General features: G+C 52.0%; 1 protein-coding gene across 1 annotated transcript; it reads left to right on the top strand.

The window, feature by feature from the left end:
* Positions 1–5,359: 5,359 nt before the first annotated feature.
* Positions 5,360–9,097, top strand: LOC147105297 (uncharacterized). The gene is made up of 3 exons (XM_086011798.1): positions 5,360–5,392; positions 7,443–7,626; positions 7,786–9,097. Exons 1-3 carry the CDS (start codon positions 5,360–5,362, stop codon positions 8,802–8,804), a joined length of 1,236 nt encoding a protein of 411 aa, XP_085867924.1. The 3' UTR covers positions 8,805–9,097.
* The last annotated feature ends 342 nt before the right edge of the window (positions 9,098–9,439 follow it).

Below are 9,439 nucleotides of genomic sequence, written 5' to 3'. Positions count from 1 at the left end.
GCCACCAAAGTGGATAACCTCGCATTTATCCACGTTATATTGCGTCTGCCATGCTTCTGCCCAATCACCCAACCTGTCCAAATCATACGGGAGTTTCTCGGTATCCTCCTCACAGCACACACGCCCACCCAGCTTTGTGTCGTCTGCAAACTTGGAGATATTACATCTAGTTCCCTTGTCTAGATCATTAATATATATTGTGAATAGCTGGGGCCCAAGGACCGATCCCTGCGGTACCCCACTAGTCACTGCCTGCCACTCGGAAGAAGAGCCGTTTATTCCAACTCTTTGCTTTCTGTCCGCCAACCAGTTCTCTATCCAAGTCAGTACCTTGCCCCCAATCCCATGTGCCTTAATTTTACACGCTAATCTCTTATGCGGGACCTTATCGAAAGCCTTTTGAAAATCCAAATACACCACATCCACTGGTTCTCCCTTATCTATTTTACCAGTTACATCCTCAAAAAATTCCAGTAGATTAGTCAAGCACGATTTACCTTTTGTAAATCCATGTTGACTTTGTCCGATCCGGTCACTTTTTTCCAAGTGCTCTGCTATTACATCCTTTATAATAATGGACTCGAGCATTTTCCCCACTACCGATGTCAGGCTTACCGGTCTGTAATTCCCCATTTTCTCTCTACCACCCTTTTTGAACAGTGGGGTAACATTAGCTACCCGCCAATCCATGGGTACTGTTCCAGAGTCTATCGAATTTTGGTAGATGACCCGCAATGCATCTACTATTTCTAGGGCCACTTCCTTAAGTACCCTAGGATGTAGATTATCAGGCCCTGGGGATTTATCAGCCCTCAATCCCATCAATTTCCCTAACACCATTTCCCTACAAATACTGATTTCTATCAGTTCCTCCCTCTCATTAGACCCTATGTTCCCCGACATCTTTGGGAGTTGCGCTACCTCAGTGCGCTAGCGAAGCTCATGTGATGTCAGTCAGCAATGGAACACAGACACACTGGCGCCGGCCAGTTCTTAAAGGGGAGGGTCGATCTTGCTCTCCATCCACACCCTGCTCATTGCAGCCTTGAATCTCAGCCTGGAGGGACCTGTACATCAAATCTGCTGGAAAGAACAATGGAGAGACCCAGGGAAAGAGCTCAGAGTGCAGCCCCCATAGTCTCTTCTAAATCGATGCAAGGAAGGTCAAATCAAAATGAACCAGCAAAGTGCTGCTCAGTACCCAAAACTCCTTCACACAGTGTTGAATCTCTCCAGAAGTCTCTCTCTCTCTCAGAATGCGTGGTACAAAAATGTCGCTGACAAAAAAAGGCAGGAAGCGGTCGCCTTTAAATAGCGCTCCCCCAGTCGCTTCCTGACTGCAAAACGCTCCCCTCAACCTTTCGTTGCCAGCGGCAGGTGGTAAGGCAAGGGGCGCCACTCAATATCTAGTTCGGGGCACTACCGGGGCGTTGCACGCTCGACTAACGTCATGATCTGTGGGTGCAGGAGATCGTGGTGGTAGTGTTTAGCACCGCCGCAAAATGTCTGGTCACTTTCGCGAGCGGCGCAAACATCACCGCTCCCGGGCGCTAGTTGCTTTGCGCCCCATTAGCGCCCAACGGGAGGTGCAAAGCAACCGAATTTTTCCCCCAATGACCTTTGTGGTTCTGCTTTTTAATTTAGCCCCTAGCTGCTTAAACTCTCTCAGCAGAACCTCTTTCTTAGTCCTACCTGTGTCGTTGGTACCAACGTGGACCATTTAGATTAACAATGGAGAGGAGCAAGGGACAATCTAGAGTGGAACTTCTAACTTCAATGGGATGCGAAAGGATCTAGCCAGGATAAAATTGAACCAAAGACTGACAGGAAAAACTGTAACGGAACAATGGGTGATCTTTAAGGAGGAGATGTTCCAAGTACAGGCTCAGTACATTCCAACAAGAGGGAAGGGGAAGGGAACCAAAGCAAGCGCTCCGTGGATGACGAGGGAGATAGAAGATGATAAAACACAAAAAGAGGGTGTAGGATGCATGTCAGGTGAATTCTTCAAGGGAGAACCAGGCCAAATACAATAAGTTAAGAGGGGATGTGAAGATGAAAATGAGATTGGCAAAGAGAGACTATGGGGTAGATTTTCCTAAAGCTGTCGGGAAGGAGGCGGGACTACAACTTTTGGGTTTTAGTCCCGCCTACATCGACGTTTGGCCAATCCACGCGATTTTCCCTTGATTGACCTTGTTAAGCCCACCCAGCGGGCCCAGCAGGCCAATTAAGGGCCACCCGGCAACAGGTGACGTCACAGACTGAAATTTCATCTGTCAAGAGGTCTTGACAGATGAAATATCAGTGTTTCACAGCTGTTTGAAGCTGTCAAACACTGACAGTCTGACTTCTGACCTGAGTCCTTCTACACAGACTCAGTTAGAACTCTCACCGGCACTGAAAGCTGCAGGCTGTCACTTTTGATAGTTCGCAGCCATTTTGCTTTCAGTGCCGGCTAAGTGATGGACTCCTGAAACCTTGAGGAAGGAAGGCTGTTAAGGTAAGTACAGGTAATTTAAACTTCTTTACACACTTTAGACACACCAAACACACTTACCTTTGCACTCATGCACCCATCACTCACCTGAACACCGACATCGCGACCCCGCCAAGTCCTTCAACTGTTAACAGTCAGTTAATTGGCACTAATCCCTTCCCGCCTCAGGTCGGTGGGTCCCAGTGCGGGGCGGGTACCCGCCTCCCCTGAAACTTACGTGGAGGCGGGTTTTGGGCGGGATGGTGTCGGGACCCCCGAAATCGGGATTTCCCCCCCCCCCCCACACGCCTGAAACCCCGCCTGACGGCTCCAGGAAAATCTACCCCTATGAGAGTAGAATGGCGGTTAACATAAAGAGGAACACAAAAATCTTCTACCGGTATGTAAACAGTAAGCGGGTAGTAAGAGGCGGGGTGGGGCCTATTAGAAACAAAGAAGGTGATGTATGCTTAGAGGCGCAGGGCAAGGCTAGAATAATCAATGAGTACTTTGTATCGGTGTTTACTAAGGAGGTGGATGCTGACAAAATATCGGTAGAAGTGGAAAAGGTAGAAGCAATGGAAGGGGAGAAAATTGATAGACAGGATGTACTAGAAAGGCTAGGTATGCTTAGAGTGAGCAAGTCGCCTGGTCCAGATGGCTTGCATCCCAGGTTGCTAAGGGAATTGGGGGAGGAGATAGTGGAAGGGCTTGCCATAATTTTCCAATCTTCCCTAGATGCGGGGGAGGTGCCTGAGGATTGGAAAGTGGCAAATGTGACACCATTGTTCAAGAAAGGGTGTAAGGACAATCCTAGTAACTACAGGCCGGTCAGTTTAACATCAGTGGTGGGTAAAGTTTTAAAAACAATAATCAAGGAAAAAATGAACAGGCACTTGGAGAGGTTTAAGTTAATTAAGGAGTGCCAATACGGATTTGTAAAAGGCAGATCGTGCTTGACTAATCTAATTGAATTTTTTGATGAAGTAACAGAGGATTGATGAAGGGAATGCAATGGGTGTTGTCTACATGGATTTTCGGAAGGTGTTTGACAAAGTACCACATAGAAGGCTGGTTAACAAAATTGAGGCTCATAGAATAGGTGGGTCAGTGGCAGCTTAGATAAGGAATTGGCTTAAGGACAGAAAACAGCGAGTTGTGGTAAATGGCTGTTTTTCAGACTGGAGGATGGTAGACAGTGGTGTTCCCCAAGGGTCAGTGCTGGGGCCACTGCTTTTTTGATATATTTAAATGACCTGAATATTGGAATACAGAGTAGAGTTCCTAAATTTGCCGCTGGCACCAAACTTGGGGGTGTGACAAACAGTGGGGATGCTACAAATCGACTGCAACAGGACATAGAAAGGCTAGCAGAATGGGCAGACGAGTGGCAGATGGAACAGGGAGATTTAACAGAGAAATGTGAGGTGATGCATTTTGGCAGAAGGAACAGGGAGAGGCAATATAGACTTAATGGCACAGTTTTAAAAGTCTGCAGGGACAGAGTTAATGTGCATACGTCCCTGAAGGTGGCAGGACATATTGAGAGAGTGGTTAACAAAGCATATGGGATCTTGGGCTTCATAAATAGAGGTATTGAGTACAAAAATAGAGAAGCTACGCTGAACTTTTATAAAGCGCTGGTTAGGCCACAACTGGAGTATTGCGTCCAGTTCTTTAGGAAGGATGTGAAGGCCCTTGAGAGGGTGCAGAGGAGATTTATCAGAATGTTCTGAGGATGGGGGATCTTAGCTACAAGGACAGGTTGGAGAAGTTGGATTTGTTTCATTAGAGCAAAGGAGGTTGAGGGGTGATTTGATAGAGGTGTACAAGATTATGACGGGTTTGGATAGGCTAGACGGAGAAAGGCTGTTCCCACTAGTTGATGGTACAAGGACGAGGGGACACAGATTTAAGGTTTTGGGCAAGAGATACAGGGGGGATGTGAGCAAAAACTTTTTTACGCAGCGAGTGGTGAGGACCTGGAACTCGCTGCCGACAGAAGTGGTGGAAGCGGAGACACTCAATGTTTTCAAGGGGAGACTGGATAGGCACTTGAGGGAAATAAACTTGCAGGGCTACGGGGATAGAGCAGGGGAATGGGACTGACTGGATTGCTCTACAGAGAGCCGGCACAGACTCGATGGGCAGAAAGGCCTCCTTCTGTGCCGTTATGACTCTGTGAGGGAAATATTCGGTTGCTTTGCGCCTCCCGTTAGCGTCCAAAGCAAAATTCAGCAGGAGGTTAGTGGCGGCGGTAACCGTTAGCAACCCGCAGAGCTGCACCGCCGGCGATGATGTCATCGGCGTGAGCAGCGCCCCAGCCGCGATCTTCGATAGCGCCCCCTGACTTACCACCAGACGCTATGTCCAAAGGGGTCAGGGGGGCCTACCTGCAGCTGGTGTGGTGCTATTTAAAGGCGAGGTGCCGGGTGGCCATCTTTATTGCTGGCTGCCTGCCAGCACCTGCCCCGTTGCCGTCCCCGGCCTCCTCTGCAGCTCCCCCGTGGAGTGCCGGCTGTGCTCCGTGAGCCCGGCACTTCTCTTGAGTGCCGAGCTCTTTTGCCGGCACTCCGATCCCTGGTGGCCCAGCTGGGCCCTGGGTCGCGCTGCGCAAGGCCCCTCTCCTTGAAGAAGGGGAGGAAGGCCTGCAGTACCGCGGCGCGACGCACTGCGGCATGTTGCGCTGCAATATTCCCTTGCAGCACCCCAAGAGGGAGGCGGGGCACTTCTAGTAGCACCCCGCTTCCCTCTTGGGGCACTACCGATGAATTTTGCCCAAAGTGGGCGCGACTCATTTTTTCCCCTATGACTCTATGACAGAGTTGGGCTAATTGTACACCAACTGCCCAGCAATTACGCACAAAAATTTTACGGTTGATGCAAACCGATGCAGGGCCTGTTTGCATCAGCGTAAGGGGATTAGATAGAGAGTTATTCATTCTATTAGCTCCGGAATGTGATGTAATAAATTGTAAAACTGTCAGACACACCGCCAATGATTAATGTACAGATTTTTCAGATCTTTGTTTGGGCTCTTTTGTATTTATGTTTGTATCACTTGTCCATGTTATTTTATATGAAATATCACAGAGCTTCAACAATTTATCAGAACTCTAATTCCCAAATTAGATTTAAGAATTAATTCCCGAGTAATCTTTTTAGGTGGGTCTGTGTGTGAGACAGAGAGAGCAGGTCATTTTGGAACTATTTATTCTCCTAGTCCTTATAATTATTCTGAAAATACATTGAGTGAAATGCAATATAAAGAAAGTTACCAGTATTGGAGGCAGACATTTTCCCTTCGATGTACTGATTAGAGCACCAGGCCCACGTGATCCCAGGTACACTTCCACACGCAACAACAATTTGTATTTATATAGTGCCTTTAACGTAGTAAAACATCCCAAGGTGCTGCACAGGAGTATTATAAGACAAAAAAATGGACACCAACCCACATAAGGAGAAATTAGGGCAGGTGACCAAAAGCTTGGTCAAAGAGGTAGGTTTTAAGGAGCATCTTAAAGGAGGAAAGAGAGGCGGAGAGGTTTAAGCAAGGAATTCCAGAGCTTAGGGCCTCAGCAACAGAAGGCACGGCCACCAATGGTTGAGCGATTATAATCAGGGATGCTCAAGAGGGCAGAATTAGAGGAGCGCAGATATCGCGGGGGGATTATGGGACTGAAGGAGATTACAGAGGTAGGGAGGGGTGAGGCCATGGAGGGATTTGAAAACAAGGATGAGAATTTTGAAATCGAGGCGTTGCTTAACCAGGAGCTAATGTAGGTCAGCAAGCACAGGGGAGATGGGTGAACGGGACTTGGTGCGAGTTAGGACACAGGCAGCCGAGTTTTGGATCACCTCAAGCTTACGTAGGGTGGAATGTGGGAGGCCAGCCAGGAGTGCGTTGGAATAGTCAAGTCTAGAGGTAACAAAGGCATGGATGAGGGTTTCAGCAGCAGATGAGCTGAGGCAAGGGCGGAGACGGGCGATGTTACGGAGTTGGAAATAGGCGGTCTTTGTTATTCTACGGATATGTGGTCGGAAGCTCATTTCAGGGTCAAATATGACACCAAGGTTGTGAACAATGTGGTTCAGCCTCAGACAGATGTTAGCGGGTAGGGAATGGAGTTTGTGGCAGGGTCCAAAAACAGTGGCCTAGAAATTCAGTTTGCACAGTTTTGGGGCGCTAAAGTCGGGCATTCGGTAAATTTAGCGCCCGCCGGAAACTGCAGGCAACCGCGCCGAAATTCAGTGGATTTGGCCAAGAGTTTTGGCGAGCGCTGAAACCGGCGTTGCAATGCTCGGTTCCGGCGCTAAACCGGCGCTGCGGCCTGATAACGCCGATGCCGGGCGCAGCGCAGGTGCGGTCATGTGTTGCTTGACAGCAGACACCCTGACGCCGGCCTGCTCTTAAAGGGGGAAGGGTCAACTTTGACTGCTGCCACGCCCTGCACACTGGAGCCCTGCTGCTAGGCCTCAACAGTGCTGGTGGGACAAAATAGCGCCAGGACAGATGGAGATGGCCCGTGAAAGAGCCCAGCGCTTCTCAGACCATGCACTGAGGGTGCTGATTGATGCTGTCCAGGAGAGAAGACCCATCTTGTGCCCGGACAATGGCAGAAAGGCTCCCAGGAGAGAGTTCAGGAAAGCCTGGAGGAGCATCGCACGCAGGGTCTCCTCAAACTCAGATGTGCCCAGGACTGCGGACCAGTGCCGCAAAAAGTTCAATGACCTCTGTCGGCTGGTGAAGGTGAGTACCCTTTCCACTGTCCTCCTCATCCTTGCATGTGAGCCTCACACTATGGGCAAAGGGACCTCAAAGGCATAATGGGCAGCCCTCCTCACGCAGCAATGCCACTGGCATGATCATCAACAGCACTTTCTGCACTGACCACACTGGCCAGGCTATTCCACCATGGGAGGCAGTACACACAGCAACAGGGCACCACACTGTACTTAGAGTCCGTCCTTTCTCTTGCAGGCCAAGCTGGCAAGAAATGCGCGCAGCCGGGTGGAGACCGGTGGTGGACGGCCCCACTACCAGGCTCTAAGTGCTCTGGAGGAGAGCGTCGCTGGACTCCTGCGTCCCTGGGTGACTGGCCCTGTAGCCATCGGGGATGCGGACCCTGTGCTGGAAGCCACTGGTAAGGAGATGACCGCTTGCAGCTCTCTCGTTGCCCTAGTGCTTCCGATCTAAATCCTTTCCCACTGACGGACAAATGCGCATAATGCCACCGCTCAGGCGTCCCTCGCTGACGCCCTGTCCTCACTTTAAAGCTACTCTTGTGCCTTCCTGCTTTCAGCTGCTGAGGAGGAGGTGGTCCCTGAGGCGCCGGGTGCCAGGCCCTTGGAGGAGGAGGACGTCCAGGACGAGGAGGAAGCCGGCCCATCGGGCGAGCCCTCAGCCGTGTCAGGGGATGGCAATGAAGGGGGGACGTCTGGCATGCAGGAGAGCCAGGGGAAGGTGTTGCAGGGGAGGGCAGATCCTGCTTGCAGTGGGGTCCAGGCAGGCGGCAGGGGTCGGCCAGCTCGGCCGGCTTCTCCCCAGCTGCAGAGTCCTCTCTCCAGTCCGGAGAGTGGCCTCGGCCAGGAGGTGCGCCTCCTGCAAGAGATCTCGGTGGCGTCTGACCGGCGCCACCATGAGTTCATGGGGGTTGTGGAGCAGATGCCGCACGCCATCGAGTCCCTGGCTCAGAGTGTGGCAGCATTCGGCCAATCACAGGCCAGGGGGGTGGAGCAACTGGCCGCAGCGCACGCCAGGGGGGTCGAACTACTCGCGGCACTGCAGGAGGAGAGTCGCCAGAGAGGTGGTTCCTTCGACACACTGTCACAGCAGCTGGAGGCACATACCCGGGCAGTGCGGTCACTGACTTCTGCCACACTCGCTTTGACGCAGAGGCGTCGCACCCGCACCCGCCGCCCTGCTGCAACACAGCGGGCTGGCCTCCAGCACATAGCTGCGCCAGCTGAACTGCCAGGCCGGACGACTGCCACTGTGTCTGCTGAGCCTCGCGCGCCTGGCAGCAGCCAGCTTGCCCCCCTTGGAGCATCCGACACTGCCACCCCCCCAGCCAGGGTGCGAGGAGCTGCTGCTGCCACTGATGCTGGCCAGCCACAGCCGAACCAGTCAGCAGCCGGCCCCTCCCGGGACGTGCGTCGTGTTGGCCGACCCCCAAGGGCATCTGTCGCGACGCATGGGGGCCCTCATGAGCCTTCCCCCAGCCTTGAGGCCGCCACAGGGCCCACGTTGAGGCGGAGCAGCAGGCCGGGCAGGGGCCGGGGAAGGCTCTCTGAGGACTCGCCCTCTCGGCACAGCCGCTAGAGTGTGGTCTCTGTGGCATTGTATATATGGGGGGGATTGTGTTTTGGGGGCTGATTTTTGTGGATGGCCGAAATTGAAGGCATTTTTTGTTTTTATGGGGGTCTTTCTGTTGGCGAGGGGGGCCCTTTTTTTGTTACGGCCAATGTTGAAGGCCATGTGGATGGCCAACTTTTGTTAGTCCTCCCCAGGTTGGGGGAGTGACATATGTTTGTGACTGTTTTTTGGGTGTGTTCTGTGTTTTGAGTTTCATGTGGGAAGGGGCCTCAGTTTGTTAAATAAAGGTTTTTATTTATTCAGCTTGTCCAGGTGTCATGTTTCAAGTGTTTGCTGCGTTAACCGGCTGACGGCTTCCGGAGCGGCTGCCTTCAGGTGCGCTCATTCCCACAGGCCATTCCCTCACAGCGGGCCTAGAAGTGTCGAGCAATAAGCCCCCGGCGTACGGCCCTTGGGCCTTCTGGCCCCCTCCTGGCCTGCTCCTCCCCCTCCTCCTCCTGATGGTCCTCCTGCTCGTCCTCCTCAGGTGGTGGTGCAATGTCAGGTGGCAGTGCCTGCGTCCGGCGGATAGCCAGGTTGTGCAGCATGCAGCACACGACGACGAACTGGGACACTCTATCCGGCGAATACTGTAGAGAGCC

This window comes from Somniosus microcephalus, chromosome 18 (assembly GCF_052327205.1).
Source record: "Somniosus microcephalus isolate GS21.2 chromosome 18, FLI_Smic_1.0, whole genome shotgun sequence".
Lineage (NCBI taxonomy): Eukaryota > Metazoa > Chordata > Chondrichthyes > Squaliformes > Somniosidae > Somniosus > Somniosus microcephalus.
This window is presented reverse-complemented; position numbering and strand designations above follow the sequence as displayed.

What these genes read in the sequence shown, in the direction of transcription:
- LOC147105297 (XM_086011798.1), top strand. Translation starts at nt 5,360, where the DNA reads ATGCAAACCGATGCAGGGCCTGTTTGCATCAGC. An exon ending in CAGGGCCTGTTTGCATCAGC is followed by an intron (nt 5,393 to 7,442) that starts GTAAGGGGATTA and finishes CACTGTACTTAG; the next exon opens with AGTCCGTCCTTTCTCTTGCA. An exon ending in CCCTGTGCTGGAAGCCACTG is followed by an intron (nt 7,627 to 7,785) that starts GTAAGGAGATGA and finishes TCCTGCTTTCAG; the next exon opens with CTGCTGAGGAGGAGGTGGTC.